General features: G+C 29.5%; 1 protein-coding gene across 2 annotated transcripts; it reads left to right on the top strand.

Moving 5' to 3' along the window:
* Positions 1-16,857: 16,857 nt before the first annotated feature.
* On the top strand, positions 16,858-23,651 carry LOC107644524 (polygalacturonase At1g48100). Of its 2 annotated transcripts, XM_088488218.1 has the most exons (8): positions 16,858-17,173; positions 18,188-18,319; positions 19,307-19,510; positions 20,920-20,961; positions 21,071-21,278; positions 21,868-22,058; positions 22,537-22,962; positions 23,561-23,651. In XM_088488218.1, the coding sequence occupies exons 1-7, from the start codon at positions 16,946-16,948 to the stop codon at positions 22,930-22,932; spliced, it is 1,401 nt and encodes a 466-aa protein (XP_088344344.1). In that variant the 5' UTR covers positions 16,858-16,945; the 3' UTR covers positions 22,933-22,962; positions 23,561-23,651. The 2 variants fall into 2 exon arrangements, with proteins under 2 accessions (XP_088344344.1, XP_016203881.1); XM_016348395.3 differs by lacking the exon at positions 23,561-23,651 and having other exon boundaries at positions 22,537-23,335.
* Positions 23,652-24,342: the final 691 nt, after the last annotated feature.

Raw genomic sequence — 24,342 nt, 5'->3', positions numbered from 1 at the left:
GGTTTTGATAGGTTAGGTGGCCAAGTGTTGTTTCATGATCGACTGAGTCGTTCCACTAACGTCGACCAATGGTAGGTCATCTATTTGTGTTGGCCGAGGTCAGTCAGTGGCAGTTTGACATAGGCTAGTCGTGGGGTGATGGGTCAGGTGGATCGATAATAGATTGATAGGTTGAGATAGGTCAATAGCTGGTTGGTCAAGGAGTAGCCAATCGATCGGGTTAGGTCGGTTAGTGTTGCCAGCAATTGGATAGGGGGTAGGTTGTCGGGTTGTCGTTTGATTGACGTTAGCAGTTGGTTTGGGACTTTAACTGGGTAATTGGTCAGTCCATGTCCAACGTTTGTCATAGGTGGTTAGTTGGTAGGTAAGTTGGCGGTCAATCGGTCGGTGAGGTTTTGTTGACAGGTGGCCAGTGATACTGATATATTTTTCTACAAGATTGATACCTGTACTTCCTTTTCAAGATCCTTTTTCTGTATTAATATTTAAAACACGTATTGGTCTTTTCAATTGATAATATAAATAAGAAGAGAAATAGAGTGAGTAGAGGAGGGTCCTCCTATCTTTTTAAATGACTTCTTTTTATATTAATAGATAAATAGCAAAATATTTGTTTTATTTAAAAATATAAAATAAACAAAAGATAGAGATAGAGTGGGTAGAGGAAGGAGAGAGATAAAGAAGAGAATGGGAAAGAAAATAATTATTTAATTCTAGACAAAAATATTTCATTTTAAATGTTATGAGAAAATGTTATTTGATACATTTTAGTAGGGGTGTAATCGGTTCGATTTGGTTCGATTTTCTGAAAACTAACTGAATCGACATGTTCGATTCCTTGTTGATATCAACCATTTGGTTTGCTGTTTGTAAATCAATTGAACCAAATCGAACTAACAACGGTTTGTTTCGATCGATTTTTTCGATTTTTTAAAGCTCATAATCAAAATTTAAATCACCATAAAATGAAGTTTAAAACGGTCAATAAACTAAAATAACAAGAGTACATCACATCTAAATTCAATACAATTTCAACTTGTCCTAATAATTAAACATAAAACCAATGACAATTAGAAATGTCTAACAAACAACAAAAACAAACACACTTTAAAACCAAATAAAGACTGAAACAGCCACTTTAAAACTAAATAAAAATCAAAACAGCCACCATGCTTAATCTGAATCCACACCAGATTCATCATCATCTTCTCCGATTGGTACAATTTCTACAAAAACAAAACAAAGAAATCAATATAGATTATAGATTATAAACATAAACTATAAAAGGAACAAATTTTATCCAGCAACATACTAAGTTTATCCAGTAACAGCGACAAAGTTTATGAAACATAGTAAGTTTATCCAGCAACAGCAACAAATTTTATGAAACAAAATAAACAAATTGTGAATATACTAAGTTTCCAACAGACCAGCAACAACAACTAATAACTTATCAATTTATAACATTAAAAAAAATTGTTTCCCAGATCAGCAACAGCAACAACAACTAATAACTTGCAACAAATTGTGAATATACCAAGTTACTAACCTTAGAAGAAGACATTGTGAATTGCAGGAGAGGGCTTAGAATAAAGCTATTGCTCGGTAACAGAAAGGACTACTCGGCGATGGAGAGTGCTGCTCAGCAACGGAGAAGAACTGCTCAGTTTAGGATTTGCTGCGACGGCGCCAACTAGATGACGGCACGGACTGGACGAAGGCACGGACTGGATGACGGCGTGAACTGGACGACGATGCGAACTAGACCCTATCACAGCTAGACGACGGCACTCTCCAGCTCTCTGCAACGTCTGCGACAGAGATGACCGCTACAGTTTCCACGACGTCCTTGACGGCAATGATGGACGACTTGCGACGGCAGCAGCTCTCTGGCTCTCTCAGGCTTTCATTCTCTCAAGCATGGAGGAGGAAGATGGATGTGAGTTCACTGAGTTGTAGCCTTGTGTGCTTGTGGTTACTGAGTTAGAATTAGGGATTTGGAGGTTTTGTTATTAGGTTAAAGGGTAAACGGGTAAAAAGAAGCATTACTGAACCACTTATTCGGTTCGGTCTCTGCCAAGCCAATCGAAAACCGAACCGAACCAATCGGTTTAATTAGAAAAAACCAAAAAAATTGTTTTTTTCATTCGGTTGTTATAAAATTCGGTTTGATTTTACGATAAATTTCGGTCCGGTTCGATAACTTACACCCCTTATATTTTAGTTGTTAAAATAATAATAATAATAATAATAATAATAATAATAATAATAATAATAATAATAATAATAATAATAATAATAATAATAATAATAATAATAAGAGAGATATAATGGGTGGAAGAAGAAGAGAGATAGAGAAGAGGACAGGAGAGGATAGAACTTAATTTTGGAGAAAAAGAATTAATTTCAACTATAATAAGTATTATGTGATACATTTTTATTGTAAAATAATATATATTTTGATGAGTTTGAAAAACTCTAATTTAATTTGATGATGAACAAACATTATTAAAAATAATTAATTATAAAATTATTAATTTGATCTTAATTCATACTTACTTAATTAATAATTTTGTTGTGCAGATTTTGTGTCGGGCCAAAAAAATAGCAAGCCCAATGGAGAAATAAAATTCAGCTTTGTACAAAAATATATCTAAGAATATGTGGCTGAATTTTTTATTGTGATAGTTGGGTCAGATTTAATGGTGTAAGCCCAAATCAATTGTTGGTGCAAGACCAAATAGGTTGGTCCAAAATTAAAAAGGAAATGGGCCCAACGGTTAAGCTATTCTTTTATCATCATGGTGAAATCCAATTTTTGTTGTATAGCTGCATGTTTCCACGGACACCAATCTCCCACTAAGGAATGGATTTCAAATTTATTCAATTGTGTTTAATGTCTTGGAAACATGAAAGAGAAAAAGCAAAGTGATTTGATGGCATTGATGGAAGTCTACACGTTGCCACACAAAGCATGAAAAGTTGCATCTAATTTAATTTATCTTGATATCACTCATAGCTTTGCTTTTCTTTTCTCTTTCTCTACTCTTTCTTCTTTCTCTCTCTCGGTCATTTCCATCAGGAAACATGGAAGCATTAGCAAGCTACCAACAAGAAGAAGAAGGAGCTAGTATCAAGACCATCATGATGATGGCAAGAAAAAAAAAGAAAAGTATGCTGTGGCTGAGATTTTCACCATGAATGGTAAGATATGGTGAGGTAATCTCGAGCTCTACATACTCAAAAAGAAAGAAGAATATTCGGCCAGCAAGGTGAGATTCTTGGAGGCATGGCTTGTCTTTGATTCTGCTCAACCACCACAGGAAGTAGCTAGAGTGGCGAAGTGATGGTAGAGGCAGAGATTGAAGCAGATGAAGTCATCATCATCATGAAGCATCAAGAGCCAGAAATCCATCTTGGAGAGCAAGCCAAGGATGGAGAGCTCAGATTGATGAACAGTGATGACCAAGGAAGGACTAGAGGTAATTGCATGTTGGTTATTGCATGGTTATCTCTTCTCTCTGTGTGTGGCCGAACCGGTTTCTTGAAGGAAGAAGAAGTTGGCTTGGGTTTTTGGCTTCAAGTGTGGAGGCTTCTCTCTTCTATAAAAAGGGGGAACAGCCACTGGTTTGAGCAAGGAGTTAGAAGTAAGCAGTGAGAGTGCAAGGCACAGGATTCTCAGAGCTACCTAAGCTTACAGATTTTCTTCTCCTTCGATGTATTATGTTTTGTATTTTTCTGTTTAATTTTGTCATGTCTTGAGTCTCATGGAAAAAGGCAAACAGTGAGGTTTGTATGAAAAAGCCATAGAGCGAAAAAAGGCAGAGAGTACAAAATTAAAAGAAAAAGCCATAGATGTCTTAGAGTTCCTTTGTTCATCTATGTTGTGTTTCATGATTCTGTGGGAATCCCCTTGTAAGTTGAGTTAGCACTTTACAGTTTGTAATCAGGTTGATTATAGTGAAATTCCATCATTGTTGTGATGGAGACTGGATGTAGGCTGCACTGCACTTAGCAGCTGAACCAGGATATATCTGGGTGTAATCTTCCTTTTCTCCTACTCCATTTCTGTTTTCTACTGCACAGGAGCAAAAACCAAAAATGTCTCGTGCCAAGTGACGAGACAAAATGAAAAATTCTCGTGGCTAGGGACGAGCTAAAAACAGAAAAGTCTCCTCTAAATCCAGTAAGTGTTAGCAAGCAAAAAGGGGGCTAAGATTCAACCCCCCCTTCTCTTAGCCACTGAAACCATCAATTGGTATCAGAGCTTGGTCTCAAAGAGATCAAGCTTTACATCTTGGAGTAAAGATCCTCATGGCAGAAAACAGTGGCTCAAATATGGTGTCCTATAATCTTACAGAAGGACAGTTAAGCAACAGACCGCCTCTTTTCAATGGAAAAAACTATACCTATTGGAAAGAGAGAATGAAGATCTTTGTGCAAGCAGTTGACTACATAATTTGGAAGATCATCTTGGAAGACCCTCAATTTCCAACTACCACAAGTGCTGAAGGAGTAGTCTCTCTCAAACCAGAAGCAAGATGGACTGAGGAAGATAGGAAGAAGGTAGAATTAAATGCCAAGGCAGTTAATCTGCTCAACTGTGCTATCAGTTTTGAGGAGTACCGACGGGTATCACGATGCACAACAGCAAAGGAAATCTGGGACAAGCTACAAATCACTCATGAAGGAACCACCATTGTAAAAAAGACTCGGACAGACATGTTGAATAGAGAATATGAAATGTTTGCAATGAAGGAAGGAGAATCCATTGATGAACTGTTCGAACGGTTCAACACCATCATTGTTGGCTTAGATGCTCTGGGAATTACACATTCAGAATCTGTGCTAGTGAGAATAGTGTTGAGATGTCTTATAAAAGAGTGGGAAACAAAAGCTTTAATTATTTCTGAGAGCAGTAGCTTAGATTCCATGATAGTTGATGATTTGAGAGGAAATCTTCTTGCTTTTGAAAACACCTATTTGAAAAAAGATTCAAAAAAGAAAGGAATTGCTTTTTCTTCTGTGACTAACCCTCTGGATGATGAATCCAGTGATAACTCCTCTGAACATGAATTTGTATTATTTGCCAAAAAATTCAGGAAAATGATGAAACTCAAAGGCAAAGGCAGCAGCTCAAGGAAAGTGAAGAAAGACTTTAGCAAAGTAACCTGTTACAACTGCAAGAAAATGGGGCATTTTAAATCTGATTGTCCCAAGTTAAAGAAGGAGGAAAAGCCGAAAAGAGGAAAGAAGAAGGGACTGATGGCCTCATAGGAAGACTTGGAGAATGACTTAGATGATGATGATGAAGAAACCAAGACCAAGTCACAGCCATGCCTCATGGCAGACCACATAGATCAGGTAGTCTTTCACAACCCTAACACTGAGGATCTTAATCTTATGATAGAACACCTTTCTGAAAAAATAAGATGTTTTCTGCTGGAAAATCAAGAACTTGAACAACAAATCACCATTCTTAAAGCTGAAAACAGTTTTCTTAAAGAGAAAGTGAGAGAGGCCAAAACTGCTTGTGATCTTGTTGAAAAAAATAAGCAGTTAAGAGCCCAAATTAAGAGCTGTGAAAGTAATCATTCCGTTCTTGCATATGTAGATTGTTTTAAACAAAATGAAGAGTTGCTTAAAGAGGTTAAAAGGCTTAAGGAAGACTTAGCCAAGTTCACCCAAAGTTCTGAAAATTTGAATCAAATCTTGGCTAGTCAAAAACCCCTTTATGATAAGGCTGGGTTGGGATTCTATAAATCTGAAAAATCTTATTTTGAAAACATTGCTTCATCTTCAAATGATACAAGGTATCAAGACCCAACCTACTTTAACAAAACAGCAACTCCAAGATTTTGTAGGCTATGCAATCGAAATGGACACTTTCCTATTGAATGTTTCTTTGGTGAAAAAATGATTGGTGATAAAGTTTGTAAAGTTGTTTTTGATTACAATGGCTTAGGACATAGGAGATGGTTTAACGTGAAAGGATCCAAGAAAATTTGGATACCTAAGGTCACTTAAGCTTGTTTTGTAGGTGTGCCTAGCATCCAAACGGAAAAAAAATATGTGGTATATGGACAGCGGATGCTCTAGGCATATGACCGGAAAGACAACCTTCTTCATAAAGCTTGATGAATATGATGGAGGTCTTGTCACTTTTGGTGATAATGCAAAAGGAAAAATAGTGGCTGTTGGGAAAGTTGGTAAAAAATTTTCTTCTTGTATAAATGATGTTCTTCTTGTACATGGTTTGAAACATAATTTGCTTAGTGTTAGTCAATTGTGTGATTTGGGTTTTGAAGTTATTTTTAAGAAGTTTGTTTGTTTGGTTGTTTGTGAGAAAACTGGGGATATTTTATTTGAAGCCAAAAGGTGTAACAATGTGTATGGATTAACTCTTGAGGATTTAAAGGAACAAAATGTAACATACTTTACATCTCTTGAATCTGAAAAATGGCTTTGGCATAGAAAGTTGGGTCATGCTAGCATGTACCAAATTTTTAAGCTAGTCAAAAGAAATTTTGTTAGAGGAATTCCAAACATCAAGTTTGATAAGGATCTTACTTGTGATGCTTGCCAATTGGGCAAACAAGTAAAATCCTCTTTTAAATCAAAAGATGGAATCTCAACCAAAAGGCCATTGGAGATGTTACATATTGATCTTTTTGGTCCTACTAGAACTCAAAGTTTAGGAGGAAAACACTATGGTCTTGTGGTGGTAGATGATTACTCTAGATTTAGTTGGGTACTTTTCCTTGCTCATAAGAATGATGCCTTTCATGCCTTCGCCACCCTTTGCAAGAAAATTCAAAATGAAAAGGATTTGAAAATTGCCCATTTAAGAAGTGATCACGGAAGAGAATTTGAAAATCAAGACTTTGAAAAATTCTGTGATGACTTAGGGATCTCTCATAATTTTTCATGCCCTAGAACCCCCCAACAAAATGGGGTGGTTGAAAGAAGGAATAGAAGCCTTCAAGAAATGACTAGGGCTATGCTATGTGAAAGTGAGATTCCTAAATTTTTATGGGCTGAAGCTGTAAACACTGCATGTTATATTTTGAATAGAACAATCATTAGAAAATGGTTGAAGAAAACACATTATGAGCTATGGAAAGGAACCCCTCCAAATCTTAAGTACTTTCATGTTTTTGGATGCAAATGATTTGTGCTTAACAATAAGGAAAACCTTGAAAAGTTTGATCCAAAATCCTATGAAGGAATGTTTGTTGGATATTCCACCACAAGCAAGGCCTATAGAGTTTATCTCAAAGAGCATAGAACTATAGAGGAATCCATACATGTTACTTTTTGTGATTCTAACTTAATTCCCAGTACTGTGATAGATAATGATTCAGATGGTAAAGAAGCTGGAACAAGTAAATAAAATCCCAAATCTGTTCAACTTGAGGAATCTGTCAGCCCAGTTTTGTCTCGACAGATTGGAGGAGACATTTCCGTTTTGTCTCCTGAGCAGGCACGAGAAACTGAAACAGTGAGACAACCAGAAGTTTATCAAAGCTCAACACCTATCCGAAAGCCTAGAGAATGGAAGTCTATGAGGGGTTATCCTCATGACTTCATCATTGGTGATCCCTCTCAAGGTGTAACAACAAGATCCTCCACCAAAAGGCAAACCGAACCTAGCAACTTTGCTCTCTTGTCACAAATGGAGTCCAACAATGTCAAACAAGCTCTTGAAGATCCATCTTGGGTCAAGGCCATGTAAGAGGAGCTTGCTCAATTTGACAAGAATGAGGTTTGGACACTAGTACATCATCCGGATGGTAAGAAGGTAACGGGTACTAAGTGGGTTTTCAAAAATAAACTTGGTGAGGATGGACAAGTTGTTCGTAACAAGGCTAGATTAGTGGCCCAAGGTTACGATCAAAAAGAGGGTATAGATTTTGATGAGTCTTTTGCTCCGGTAACTAGAATGTAAGCAACTCCCCTTCTCTTAGCCACTGAAACCATCATATTTCAATTTTAAATATATTCTATTTCAATTACAATATTTTAATTTTAATTTTATTTCAATTGTAATTAAAAAAATTATGTTGTATATTTTAGTTGTCAAATTAATAATTAATAATTAGTCATTAGTAATGATATATAAGAGAAATAGCGTAGTAAGTAAAGGAATAAAGAGATAGAAAATAGGAGAGGGAAGGAAAAAACTATTTAATTTTAAAAGAAAAAATTATTTCAATTACAATAAAAGAGTGTCATATGACACATTTTGATTCTAAAATTAGTAATATATATAATAGAGTTATATACAAAAAGTGGATAATTTTCAAATTTTACTTAGCATTGGAGATGATAAATAAAATGAGATTAGTCTTGGTATATTATTTTGGTGGCGGACAAATTAAATTTGTCATATTGTATAACTACTTTTGTTCAGTTTTTTTTATTGAAATCAATTATTGGAGTTGAGTCCCATATATAGTATCAAATAATCACTATTTTTAAAATATTAAAAATGTTATTTTTACACTAAAAACAGTCACTAAAATTAGTCATTGTATATTTTTGGAGTTAATATTTAAAATAATTCTTAAAATTTGACTTTTGGCTCAATTTGACCCTCTAATTTTCAATTTACCCAATTTATACCTTAAAATTTTAAGGCGTGATTCAAGTTGGCTTTTCTGTCTATTTTCGTCACCAAATAAATGACGTGTCATGTTTAGTTAACACATGACTCAATCTCCCTGAAGTACACCTGGCCTCCACACCCCAATTTTCCTCGCTCTCAGTCTCTTTCTTGCCGGATCCTTCGCATCGTTATTCTTGGAAGAGGAACATTCTATCAAATAAAATCCAAACATTAAAACCTCTAAACAATTAAATCAAACCATCACTACCAATCAACAAAAATTAAACAAAATCAAAATCCTAACTGTGAATGCTTAACAAAAATTAAAGAAAAAAAAAGTTATAGGAATGATGAGCAGAGGGTGAAGTACTACTATGTTGAATGGTGAGGGTGACAAGGAGGAGGGTTGAGAGAGCGAGACGGTGGCACGAAGAATTCAGGGACGGATAGAGTAGCGCAACGAGTTCAAAGACACAGATGACGGCATGAGGAATGAGCGGCGATGATGGAGGGTTGGACGGCGGTGTGCGACAGGTTGGACGGAAGAGTTGTGATGTGTTGAGGAGGAAGACAACGATACTATTGGGAGAGAGGGAGTTACGGGTTGAGAGAGAGAGTTATGAGTTGAGAGAGGAAGATGACTTTAAATTCTTAGGACTTTTTTTAATAATTTCTTGAGAATGATAAAGATGAAGAGTCGAAAATAGAGGAGGCAGAGTCGTTATTGAAAGAAGAAGAGGTATGTGGTGAATTTTGGGTGTTACAGCATCTTTTCGATGACGAAATTAGATGGAAAAATCAACCTAAGTCATACCTTAAAGTTTCAGAGTACAAATTAGATCAATAGAAAATTGAAAGGTTAAATAAAAGATAATTTTAAATATTAACTCTATTTATTAACTAAATATAGTAAAATAGGAATCAATTTTCATAAATTTTAACTATCAATCATCAACTGACAAAATAATAGACAAGCAAAAGTTAAGAAAAGAAAAAAAAATTGAAGAAAAAAATAAATAAAGCAAATAAATCAGTGCTAAGGAGGACCAAATCAAGTGAATCGCTTACTAAACCAGACTTATTTAACAGCATAAAAGATTCATAGCTAAGACTGCGTTTATTCTAAAAATAGGATAAGACAAAACACTGAGAACAAGACACAAGATAGAGATATAAAATTTCGTGTTCTTATATTCTGTTTGGTGATAAATTAGAACAAATTATAAAAATTCAATTTATTCTCATTTTTTTCGTTAAAAAATTTGGAAAGAAAAATATAATAATAAAAAATATAATTATAAAAAATTAACAAAAATAATAAAAAATAAATTGTGTCTCTATATTCTTCTTATCAGGATGGACACAAAATACATTAATTTTACAATATCTCTATTTATGTCTCATCTGATACGATTTTGTGTTTCTATATCCCTATTTCAGTGTTCCGTTCATATAAACAAATGCAGTTTAAACAAATAGTAGTTAACTACTTAAGACATAATTACTAAACTATCCTTTTTCATTATCTACATGTATACATGAATGGAGCAGAAGGTATTATGGAAATTTCTTTTGAAAACTAGTAGATTGGATCTAGAATTCAATTTGCATGAAGCTTACGTATGTATTTCACATGTCGTAGAAGTTAAAGGAACACGTGAAGTAATACTATATCAATGCATATATAGATACATTTGTATGTATATTTGTTAATATATAATGAGGCTGTCATTATTTCTGATCTAGCCTTATTTTTCTTTTTATTATTTTCTGTCTTTTTTTTTTGGGGGTAAGTATCATTTTCTGTTTTTAAATAAATTTGATTACCATTCATGAAGCAAATTGAAAGAGCCATGTGCCGTGGAAATCCAGCATATATAACGTGACACCATTCAATACGATCCGTAACATTAAAATTAAAATACGGTAACTAAATTAAATTGATCTAGTGGTTAATTTATTAATCCGTTTAATCAAGTGTCCGGATTCAAATTTTGTATTGTGCACAAATTAAAATACTATGCTTATGTGTGTGTTATTATTGTTGCGGATAAGCCTAACGGGATGATTATAAAAGAAAAAGGAAGTTGTTTAAAACAAGTTTATGTCATACTTAGTGGCAAGAAAAAAAAATAGTTTAATTTGGAGGTAATAACTTATTATATATGTATGATTGTGTGTGTTTTATAATCACCTTTTTTTATATACTTGATGACATATTGACAATGCCTTTAATCTTCTAATTGGAGCATTATATATGGTCATATTTAGTTTGAAAAGTCGAAGAATAATATCCAGATTATTTTATTCACAATCTAATAAACTCTAATACTCTATATGAGATTTAAGTATATAAAAAACTAATTTTAATTAGTCAATATTAATTAATTTCTTTTTATTATCGTTAAATTAATTTTCTAACTCTCATTTGTTGAGGGTTTAGAGTTTAGAAACAAGATTTAGTATTTAAAATTTTAATTTGATAATAAAAGTTAATTTTAAAAAATTAACCGATATTAGATAAATAAAAATATTAACTTACTAGTTGAATTCTTTATTTTTAGACGTGTAACTATATTAACTTAATTATTAGGGATAAATATTCATTTGATCCCTATAGTTTAGGATTAAAACAAAATCGTTAATTCTTAATGTTTTTTTATGTTTGAAATCGTCCTTAACGTTAACAATAGTACTAAATCATCATTTCCAGAATTTTGAACTAAATTATCCCTCATAGAAAAAAACACTTTCAACAATAGAACAAAAATCACCCACAAACCACTCATCTTTACCCACATAAAGCATCAGTTTTCTTTGCGTCGAAGCCCTTATGTTATTTGCAGGTTATTGTTATAATGAAATTAATATATATATAGTCATATAAAAAAATTTTATACGATTATTCAATTAGATTTATATGTTATATTATTTTTTTAAGTAATAAATATAAAAATTAATTATTTTTTAAATATAACAATAAGCGATTAATTATGTATGTAATTAAAATTCTTTAACATTATGAAAATTAAATTATATATATTCATTTTAATTATTAATTAATTATTATTAGTAGATATGAGTTGAGGTTAGGGACGGACCCAGGTAGTGAATTAGGGGGGCATTTGCCCCCACTCTTATTTTTTTTCTAAAAAAAATATATATACATATGTAATATGTCCCCATTTTAAATTTTAAATGACCCCATTACAAATAAATTTAGTCCAATTATTTAAAGTCTTATCCACTTTATCTTTCTATCATTTTGACTATTAGTTAACATAATCAAATTTAGTCTTCTCTCATTCTCAAATCTCAGTCGTCATCACTCCTTTATTCTTTTAAATCCTCTTTAGTTTCAACATTCTTTTTATATTCCTTTTCTAGTGGTCATTTTTTTTTCATCAAAAAGTAAATTTTTAAGTTTTCTATTTTTTTAATATAACTCTTTATGACTCTATATATCTTTCAATTTCATTGTTTCTCTTTTTGATATTTTCAATTACAAATTATAATTCAAGCCATTATAGTTTAGGTATTAATCTAATTTTTTATTCTCTTTATAAATTTATATATTTTATTTTATTCTCAATTTAGTGATCTTTATTATTTATTTGTTTATTTTTCGTTCTATTTTATTATATGTAATTATGTTGCATATAAATTTCTAAAGTCAATTGATCAATTTACTAATTTAGAATATATATTTTTTATTTATAGAAATAATAATTAAAAAATATTTTAAAAAATATATTTTCTTCTATTTTATTACATATAATTTTTAACTTTTTTTTATTCGAATAATTAATGTGCATTTTTATTTTTTTGAATTTAGATTAATATATCTTTTGATAGTAATGTATATTATTTTTGCCTCCTCAACATAAATTTTCTGGATCCGTCACTGGTTGAGGTATATAATAACTTAGATGTCAAGCAATAATCAGTGGCCATATAATAACTATGTGACAAATTCAAACTCACATGATACATAGGAATATTGATAACAATTTGAAGTTTTTCTTTTTTGGAGCAATATCTATCCTTATTAGGACAGAGGGGGCTATATATGTATATTGTGGTTACGTAGCTTGATACGGTTTATGGATCCGTTAATTCTTTTTCTAAAATTGTGATCTCCCTAATAGCTATAGTATCAAATAAGACAATAGGTGTAAGTTAAAATCAAATCTTAAAAGATGTCATTGGAGTTCATTATTGGATATATTGGTCAATGAAACAACAGTTAATAACTTGCATGATGATTGTACTTTAATTTCTCATTTTCTCTTTGAAATGACTTGGATGTTGTGATTGACACGTGAATTTCAGTCATTATTGGAACAAAACTAAATATTATGATTTCTGATTTGTGTTATAGGCTTATAGCCTTCTTTTTTTTTTTTTTTTTGTGGATTTTTTTTCCTTAAGAGTGTACTTTTTTCTTTAAATATTGTGTTATGTCTATAGAAAGAAACTTATCTTGTTTAGATACTCAACTCCGTTTATTTGTTTGGTGTTTATGTCAAAAATATGGACTTAGCCATATTGTATATTATTTTTTTGTTAACACACAAATTTATAAAAAATATAATTATATATAATTATCTACTACTGAGAATAAAGATCATACCGTAAAATTAGTTAGCATTAGTATATAGCAATCAAGTTAGTTAGTTAGTGAAAGAATGATTTAAACAAATTTTAATTTGTTATTGATCTATTAGGATGCGTTTCGTTATAAGAATAGAATAAGATAAGATATAAAAGATAAAAAGATAAAAATATAAAAATTAGTGTTTTTGTATTTTATTCGATAATAAAGTAAAATAAATTATAAAAGTCTAATTTATTTTTATTTTTTTATTTAAAAAATTTGAATTTTTTTATTTTTATAAATAGAATAATTATAATAATTACTGAAAAAATAATTTAAAAAATATTTATCGAAATAAATACTTATCTTTTATTTTGTTTACACTGTAAACGAGATAATTTTGTATGTATCTCGTTTACAGTGTAAACGAGATACATGTATTTTTTTAAAAAAAAATTTTTGAAAATAATAAAAAATATTAATAATATCAATCATCAAATCTTTTAGTATGCAATTAGTACATGAAAAAGTTGGTAGAAGAGATTAAAATAGAAATATGGGAATCTTTGATGCACGATAAATAAAACACAGAAAGATGAACCCGCAACTTCTTAATTGAGTATGGGGAGACTATGTCATTTGAGCTATTACTCATTGGCAATTTGGAAAGATATGTGACTCGAACCCGCGACCTCTTAATTGAGTATGGGGAGTCTATGCCATTTGAGCTATAACTCATTATGTACTCTTTTAATTTTGAGTACTAATTGATCAAACATATCCATTTAAATCTCTTCTACTAACCTTTTTATATACTAATTACATGCTAAAAGTTTGGATTATTGATATTATTAATATTTTTTATTATTTTCAAAATTTTTAAAAAAAAAAATACATGTATTCCGTTTACACGGTAAACGAGATATACACGTGTCACGTCCACCTGTGTTATCTCGTTTACACTGTAAACGAGATACATGCAAAATTAATTTTTTTACAGTGTAAACGAGATAAGAGAATGATATTTATTTCGGTAAATATTTTTTAAATTATTTATTTCGGTAATTATTACATTTATTTAATTTATAAAAATAAAAAATCCCAAAAAATTTGGGTGAAAAATATAATAATAAGTAAAGTATCGTTTTTGTCCCAAACGTTTGGGGTAAGTCTCAAAGTTGTCCCTAACGTTTGAATCGTCCTATTTAATTCCCTAATGTTTCAAAATTGACTTAATGTTGTCCTGCCGTTAGAAATCTGTTAACAGAATTGACAGCGGGACAAAATTGAGACGATTTTAAAACGTTAGGGACTTGAATAGGACGAAAACGTTGGGGACAAAAACGATACATAGAAATAAATTTTAATTTTAACCTTCACCAATATCAATCTTTTACGGTACATAGTTATTCAATTATTTTTTAATCACATTTAACTAAATTACACTTAATCACATTACTTTGATTCTAAATAAATTTATTTTTTTTATAATTTTACAGTTAAAGATTTTTACTCATCATGAAATGTTTGTAAAATGACTAGAATCACATTACTTTATTGTATATGTATCATTTTTTCCCACAAGTTTATGTACTAGTCATTCTACAAATATTTTATGATGAGTAAACATTTTTAAGAGTAAAATTATAAAAAAATAAATAATTTTTTTTAGAATAAAATTAATGTGATTAAGTGTAATTTATTTAGATGTAATTAAAAAATAATTGAATAACTATGTACCGTAAAAAATTGATATTATTGAAGATAAAATTAAAATTTATTTCTATGTATCGTTTTTGTTCCCAACGTCTTCGTCCTATTTAAGTCTCTAACGTTTCAAAATCGTCCCAATTTTGTTCCGCCGTCAATTCCGTTAACAGATTCCAAACAGCAGGACAACATTGAGTCAATTTTGAAACGTTAGGGACTTAAATAAGGCGATTCAAATATTAGGGACAACTTTGAGACTTACTCCAAACGTTAAGGACAAAAACGATACTTTACTAAAAAATTAATAAAAATAATAAAAGAAAAAATAAAAAATAAGTTATGTCTTTTGTTAGTATTTCTGTGTCTTTTCTGTCCACAAAATACATTAATTCAGTATCTCTAAACACAATATTTTTATTCATGTCTCATCTGTCAAATACAATTTTATATCTTTATATTCCTATGTCAGTATTTCATGTCTGTAAATAAAAACAGCCTTACACTATAAATATAGAATTATAGAGTTCTTCCATGAGTTTTGTAACACAAGAATTCACAATACAAAAACTCAATGTATTACACACTCACATCTCTCTAACTTTTCCTTCTATATATGTTCAAGATTCAGAATCTATTTTCATCACTTTGTTCATACACTTCTTCACAATCTTTCATTTACAAAAGATATATATTTTGTATCTTTTCAAAATGTTAATTAAGACATAAATTTCTAAGTTGAGAAACTGAATTTTGTACAATTTTATTTTTTTATTATTTTTATAATTACAACCTTACTCTTTAATTTTTTCATCTTCAACCTATATGAAATTAAAATTTGCCGCATTATGTGTAGCATCACAGCCTTTAACAACCAAAACATTCACATGTGTGTAGAGTTTTAAGCTTTTGAATATTTTAATCATATTTAGACATGGAATTTCTACTCCCTATCTCATGAAAGGATGGACAAGATTACAAGAACATGGTTTATAATGTTTTTAGCTACGCTTTTGTCAAAATCAGTCCGTTTTGATTGCCGGGTTCTTTGGCTTTAATTTCTAGTTCCACAAGTATTATAATTAATAATTAATATATTTCAACAATGCAAGTAATAATTAATAATTCCACAATTTGTCAATTTAAATGTTGAATTTTAAATATATAAATATTTCTAAATTGATATATTCAACAAGCTAGGTACTGATAATTAAGTCCAATTGCCAATAAGTCTGTTCAATTTTAAAATATAGAGAAAATGACAAATAAGTTCCTAATTTTTTGTCTCACGGACATTTTTGTCTTTGACCATTGAAAAATACTTTTAAGTCCCTGACCTTCACAAAATTTGGACGGATCAGTCCCTCCGTCCAAATGCCTCCGTCAGGGATTGATCCGTCCAAATGCCTCCGTCAGGGACTGATCCGTCCAAGTTTTGTGAAGGTCGGAGACTTAAAAATATTTTTCAATAGTCAGGGACGAAAATATTCGCGGAACAAAAGGTCAGGAATTATTTGTCCTTTTCTCAAAATTATAAATATTCCTACCAATACTATCAAATGAATATATTTCAAGTAGTTGTTATTTAATAATTAATTATGCTTCTCTACATTATTAATTTTCACTGTAAAAGGCTGGCATTAATCGTTATATCCCTAATATAAACGTTTCAAATAAATTTAATCTATAAAAAAAATTATTAGTTAAGGAAGTAAAGTGTTAAAGGAAAAATATAAAATATAAATTAGTTAATCTAAATTTAATCAATTATCACTAAACTCATCGACCAATAATCAATATAAAATAATAGAATATCTCTCATTAAGTTTATATCTTTAAACTACATGATTGATTGAATATTATTGTGCAGTTCATGTGTGCATAGTACCCTAACTTTGTGCCTATATATACAGCAAGAACTTCCTTCTTGTTAGCAAGAATACAAGAGACACACACATACAAAAAAACAAAAAAGCCTCTTATATATTCTCACCTTAATTATCACATCTCTTTTAGTTTTTAAATAAAAAAAAATGAAGAGTATGAAACTATGCACCTTTACTGCCTTGATGATTGCAATACTGTTTTGTGTGTTGTGTTCAAGTTTTGAAAGTTGTAGTGCTATAAGAGGCTATAACCACCATTTTAGGAAACTAAAAGCTACATCATCAGCTGCCTCCCCCTCTTCTTCCAATGATAACAATACTTTCAATGTATTAGACTATGGTGCTAAAGGAGATGGTAAAGCAGATGACACAAAGGTGACTATAATATTTCATTCATTTCATATTATTATTATTATTATTATTATTATTATTATTATTACTAAAAAATTAACTACCAAATTAACCACCCATATAAAATATATGATAAAATATAAATATACATTAAAAATAACTTAAAAATAATGCATGTATTTATACATAGATATCTAGTGGCTGATTTAGTAAATAATTTTTTATGTATAATAATAATAATAATAATAATAATAATAATATATTAATTTTTACGAAGCAAGATTTTACTAGTGATTTAAGATGGTTTAAGATTTATTTTAGAATTTTAAATTCGAAATTTTGAATTCTAACAAATTTGATTTTTGGATGTGTATTTAAATTGTAATATATTAATAATTAAATATATTAAATTTGAAACAGAAATTTAAAATTGAAATTTAAATTTTAAATTTCAGTTTTATTTAGTTTGTATTTTGAATGTGTATTTAATTTTAAAAAGACACTAAATCTATTTAAAATTTTTAAATGTGTTTATTTTATTTTTTTTAAATTCTTGTAATAAAAGGCTGAATATTGTACCACTTTTAAAGGATACCTAGTTAAACCGTGTATATCAATATCAACTATCAAAACTAGTCACTAATATAAAATATATATTAAAATATAAAACACTTTGAAAATAAGTTAAACAACATATATATTTCTATATAAATATACAATGAGTGATTTTAGTAACTGATAAGTGTATAAATAATACTTTTGATTAAATAATTATTAAGATTATAATTTAAGGACTAAAACATTCATTTTAAAATATGAAATTCTAAAATAAATTATATTGCTAAAAAATGGAGGATAAAAATAAAGCTATAATAATCTACACTATTATTTAGCCATGATAACTATATATACATTACATATGCCTTATTGTGAAATTTATACTGCTATGAAACAAAGTTACAGAAAGTAATTAAAGCTAGCTTCTTATTATTATACTTTTGCTATATATTATTCTGTTAATCATTCTTAAAAAAACAGGCTTTTGAAGGTGCATGGGCTGATACTTGCAAAACAGAGGGATCAACAATGATTGTTCCTTCTGGTTCTGAATTTTTGGTGAAACCAATCTCTTTCTCAGGCCCTAATTGTGAGCAAAACATTGTTTTTCAGGTAATGAATAATGAATTATATAATAATTTACATTTCTCTTTTCTATTTTCTCATTTTCTTATTACTATGTGTTAAATATATAATAAGTGTGGTGCGCTCACACATTACAAGAAATTTGTCGAATAACGATCGATTTAATCACTAATAACGACCAATTTTCTAACAGATTAATTAATTATATAAACTAAAAATATTTGATTGCTAAGTCGATCGTTATGTGTGTGTGTATGTACGTGTTTTTGGATATATAAAAATTAATTAAATTAAAATTTAATTTGTAGCTTGATAGTATGCATACGTGTCTTTTTTAGATTTAATTATTTTTTTGTTAGTTCTTATAATTTTATTAAATTTTTAATTAAATTTTTATATTTTTGTTTTAATTGGATCTCTACATTATTTTTAATAATTTGGTTTTGCTACGTTATTAACAGCATTTCTGTCAATTTCTGCCAACTCTTATTTATAACTGTGTTTAATGGAAGTGTCTTCGTAGATGTATTTAATAAAAATGTCTTTTTTATGGCTGTGTTTAATAGAAGTGTCTTTATAAATATATTTTCTGGATGTATCTCCTTATATATGTGTTTAAAATATAATAATTAATTATTATTGACAATAAATTGACAGATAATATCTTAGTACCCTATACTTTTCCTTTTTAATTTCATAGTTAGGTCTTTTTTTATATTAAAAACATTAAAATTAAAATTAAGAGAATATTTTTTCTAAAATACATGTGGTAAAAAATTTAATTAAATTTTTAATTATAAATACTTTTATTTTACGAAAAAATATTCAATTAATTATAATATTTTTTTATACTAGAAATGACCTAATTATAAAATTAAAAATAATGTAAAGATTCAATTAAAAAAAATATAAAAATTTAATTAAAAATTTAATAAAAATATAAAAACTGACAGAATAATTAAATTTTTTTTAATATATCAGTTATATAAAAATTAATTAAATTAAAATTTGCAGCTTGATGGCAAAATCATTGCACCTACAGACTCTGAATCTTGGGGCTCTGGCACCTTGCAATGGATTGAGTTCACAAAGCTTAATAAGATTACAATAAAGGGTAAAGGTGTCATTGATGGTCAAGGCTCTGTTTGGTGGAATAATAATCACTCGCCAACTTACAATCCCACAGAAGAAGAATCAACCACATCATCACAATATTCGGTAATTAAATATTTAATAAATAATTATTGTTATTATTGTGTTAGGGTTGTTATTGTCTAGCTAAATTAAAATAAACAAACCCTCTTATATATATATTTCTAATTCTAGAAAATATTTGTCATAATCTTTGTCAAGTATTATGACAGTTATTGGATAGAATTAAAATGAAGTGATAGGACTTATTCATACATTAATCAATCATAAGAGTGCAAAAGTGTCACGTTCATTTGAGCTATCAACTTTAACTTTGGTAAAAAAATATAAAAATAAAAAATTCTTGCTACCTACCGTTTTTGTAATGTTCCATGCACATAAAGACACACGTACGTACGTATTTAATTGAGCTCTACGAATTTTCACGAAACTCTTCCTCTTTGCTAGGACTCCACAGGGATCGGATAAAACTTAAAATTTTATCCGATCCGCACTGCATTTATTGGATCGGATCGGATATGATATCCGTATTTTTTTTAGGCTGGATCCGATCCGATCCGAATACTTGTGGATCAGTTCAGATTGGATATTGGGTATATCCGCATAATTCAAAAAAACTATTTTAAGATTTTGTTTGGTTCTTTTTACAAAAAAAAAATATCCAGAAAATTTATTTTTCACCTGTTTAAGCCTACTTACTTCTAAAATATTATCAATAAAAGTTCTCTTGAATAACAAAAACAAAATAATAACATAAGATTTAAGTTTAATTATTCTAAGTTGAAGTACAACATAAAAAATTAAAAACAAGATATCATAAAATAACACATTAAAATTCATATCACATTAGGGTTTACTTTCTTAAACTATGCTATTTATATGAGATGTGCGGATATGCGAATTTGCGGATCGGATCCGCAAATATCACTGCCAAATCCGCAATCCGATCCGATGACTCTGCGGATCGGATAATATCCACAAAATTTGGATCGGATGCGGATAATTACTGCGGATATGCGGATATTATCCGATCCATGTGCAACCTACTCTTTGGTTTTTATATCTTTCTTTACCCACAAGACTAGTACCATCTAAAAAATTAGTCACCAAATACATATTAAAAATAAGTTATATAATATAAATATTTACACATAAATATATAAAAATTAATTTAATAATTATTTTTTATGTATATATAATATTTTTATTATATAAATCACGAGGTATTTTTTAAATTATTTAGTATTTTTTTTGTCATAAAACTATTCAGTATTTTTTATTTAATTTATCTTATATCATTTCTTTATTTTTAAGACTCATTAATAATCGAATTTTTTATTTTTTAGATATAGAATTCTGATATTATGTCATCAAACCATTCAGTTTGAAGTGATTTGTCTTAAGCAATTTTAAGGAGTTGTATATATGCTAAAATTAACATAAATATTTGTTTCTATCCTGTTAATTAAACATAGGTTCAAGCAAGCAACGAAAACCTACCAAGTCAAAAACCAACAGTAAGTAGCTAGCTACACATTTAATTTACATTGAAATTCTCCTTTAAGATTGGAACAAAAATGATATGGAAATTCTTAAGAATTTGTTTTCATGGTTGATGATGATCAGGCACTTAGGTTTTACGGAAGTGATGGTGTAACAGTGGCAGGCATAACAATTCAGAATAGTCAACAAACGCATATAAAGTTTGATTCATGCACAAATGTTCAAGTTTTTGATATCAATGTTTCGTCACCTGCTGATAGCCCTAACACTGATGGAATTCACTTGCAAAATTCCCAAACTGTCCTCATCTATAGTAGTACTCTTGCTTGTGGTAATTCTCAAATTCCAAAAGAAATGCAAAACATGTGTATGTGAAAAAAGAAACTTAATTAAAAGGAGATTTATTTACCTAATATTACTAAAAAAAATTGCGGTTAAATGTTAAATAGAAGCATACTATGATACTAATAAAAGAGTAATGATATATGATTAGTAAATATTATCATTTTTGACTAATATTTGGTAACAATAATTTGTACTCATATTTACAGACATTTTACACATAAAAACATATAATTTACATATATATTTATCATAATTTTATATACATAAATTAATATAGTTTGTATATATCCATATTTTTTAAAAAGTACATACATAAATTAATAAATTTTTTTGTTGAAAATAATTTAATATTTATGCTGACTAAATAATAACAAAAAATATTAAAAATTACTGACTCTCAATAAAATTTTTTCTAATAAAATTATAATAAAAATTCATATATAATTATTTTTTTATAAAATTAATAATAAAAAATATTAAATAATAATTTTTAATTATTAATTTTATATAAAAATAATTGGATCTAAAATTTCTCCTTAAATAATATCTTATAAGAGTGCTTGTGTGGCATGCAGGAGATGATTGTGTGTCTATACAAAATGGATGCTCCAACATATTGATACACGACCTCAGTTGTGGACCAAGTCATGGTATCAGCATTGGAGGCCTTGGAAAAGATGGCACCAAGGCTTGTGTTTCAAACGTCACTGTTCGAGACACCTCTCTCCAAAATAGTCTCACTGCTGTCAGGATTAAGACATGGCAGGTAACAAATTCTCTATTTCATTCAAGGGTAAATCTGTAAATATATTTTGTTTAGTTAAATTGGTCTTTATCAGTTATCACTATCTCGTATTAAGGTTAATTTCATACCTATAGTTTGTAGGACTCAATAATTAAACATCAATTTCACTTTCTTGGAAAAATTTGTAAACTAAAGCCCACAAGAAAAATTTATTATCAAGGACCAAAATTACAAAATTACTAATTTTATAGAAAACAAATATTTATTTACCCCTTTAAGTTAATTCATTTTAAATATAATTAAATAAAAAAGATTTTTTAGGTATCCTTCTTTGTATGTTGTTTCATGCATTTCTAATTTATATATTTTATACGAATAACTGATTTAATTGTTAATTTTTATTTACACATAATATGGTTGTTTTATAAGATACTTAGCAATTTTTCATAAATCAACTAATAATTTTTTTTACTTGTATATATTTTGGATTTGATGACAGGGTGGATCTGGTTCAGTCCAAGATGTTATGTTCTCCAACATCCAAGTTTCAGAAGTTGAGACTCCCATAATGATTGACCAATACTATTGTGATGGTGGCAAATGCAAGAATGACACGTCATCAGTGGCAGTATCAGCCATACACTATGTTAACATCAAAGGAACATACACAAAGGAGCCTCTTCACTTTGCATGCAGTGATAACATACCATGCACTGGCTTAACTCTTGATTCTATTAACTTAGAAGAATCAGCAACTCAAAATGCTAAGAGTGATTCTCCTTTTTGTTGGCAAGCTTATGGAGAATTGAAGACTAAAACTGTTCCTCCTGTTACTTGTCTTGATAGTGGCAACCCACCAAACAAGGGAATCAATTCCAACAGTGATTCTTGCTAATTGAAAATATTTGTTAGTTTGGACAAAATGGTATTTACACAATGTGTTGTTTATGTGTATTAATTTTTAATTTAACATTTTGTCCATATTAACAGTTATTTTAAAACAGAAATTGTATACAATTAGAATGGGATAATATAATTTGTTGTCCAAATTTTATAGTTCATATCCATGTTTTACATGTATGTTGTGTTGTATAATGAACAATTTGTATTGATGGGGGTATGTTATAGTACATATATATGTCAAATTGTTTAAAACAGGCTATATAGGCTATGTTTGGATATTGTACTTAAGACAAAAATACAGAAACAAAGATATAAAGATAGAGAGACAAAGACAATCTCTAATATTTTTATGTTTTTGTATTATGTTTGAAAGTAATAGACAAAAATTTGTCAAATATCTTTGTTTTGTATTTGAAAAGATAGATACCATTTACTAACAAAAGATATTATATACTCTTTTGATTTTTTTTTAAATTAAAATATTTTTTCGATTAGATTCCATCCTGTAATAAAAGAAAACATTTCTGTGCGTCCTCTTGATATTTTTCAATCAAATCTCAGCAAGTTCAACATTTATTTTCTTCACTTCACATTTATATTCTTCTTTCATCTTCTTCCAGTTAGAAATGAAACGAAAAAGAAGAGGAAGAGGAACAGGAAGAAGAAATGACACCAGATTGGACGAGCTTCTCTTTTTCTTTATTGGTTGTGCAGCTATAAAATGAAGGAAAAGATAAAGTTAGGGTCTTGATAAAGGAATAACAAGCTCTAATATTTGCAAAATATATTAGAGATAAAGAAGGAAAAAAATCATTAAAATGGTCTCCAAATTCCGTGTCCCCATATGTCTCAAGTGGAGGCTGATATAGAAATTTAAGTAAGAGATATGTACAAAGATGTGTATTTTGTCCCTGTCTTCTAAACCAAATATATTACAAAATGTGGTATTATCCTTTGTCTTTGTCTCTGTAGTGCATCCAAACATAGCCTTATTGATGTTAGTCCATATATACATCTATATATCTACAAAAATGCTATTTGTACACTAATTTCAGCCACCGTATATAAATATGGTAAAATACTATATACATACACGATGTTGTAGAAAATAACTAGAAATCCCTACGCGCCAAAATAAAGGAGCTCTCTTCTCCACAACCAAGGCATAATCTTCTCTGTATCACTGTTCCTCAGTTTCTTCTTTTCTCCACATAGCGCCGTTCACTCTCCTCTTTTCAGCGTTGTTCATCTCCTCTTCTCATCACGATTTTCTCTTCTCTTTTTCTTAGTGCGCTTCACTCTACTCTTCTCTTCTTCTTAGTGCACTCCATTCTCCTCTTTTAATCGAAGGTGAATTTGTCAGATCAATGAGTTATCAATGCATGTTGATTTATTTTGGTTC

This window comes from Arachis ipaensis, chromosome B5 (genome assembly GCF_059453495.1).
Source record: "Arachis ipaensis isolate K30076 ecotype BB chromosome B5, ASM5945349v1, whole genome shotgun sequence".
Lineage (NCBI taxonomy): Eukaryota > Viridiplantae > Streptophyta > Magnoliopsida > Fabales > Fabaceae > Arachis > Arachis ipaensis.
Note: the sequence above shows the minus strand (reverse complement) of the source record. Positions and strands in the feature narration are given on the sequence as shown.

What these genes read in the sequence shown, in the direction of transcription:
- LOC107644524 (XM_088488218.1), top strand. Translation starts at nt 16,946, where the DNA reads ATGAAGAGTATGAAACTATGCACCTTTACTGCCTTGATGATTGCAATA. An exon ending in TACCAAGTCAAAAACCAACA is followed by an intron (nt 20,962 to 21,070) that starts GTAAGTAGCTAG and finishes GATGATGATCAG; the next exon opens with GCACTTAGGTTTTACGGAAG. An exon ending in TCAGGATTAAGACATGGCAG is followed by an intron (nt 22,059 to 22,536) that starts GTAACAAATTCT and finishes ATTTGATGACAG; the next exon opens with GGTGGATCTGGTTCAGTCCA.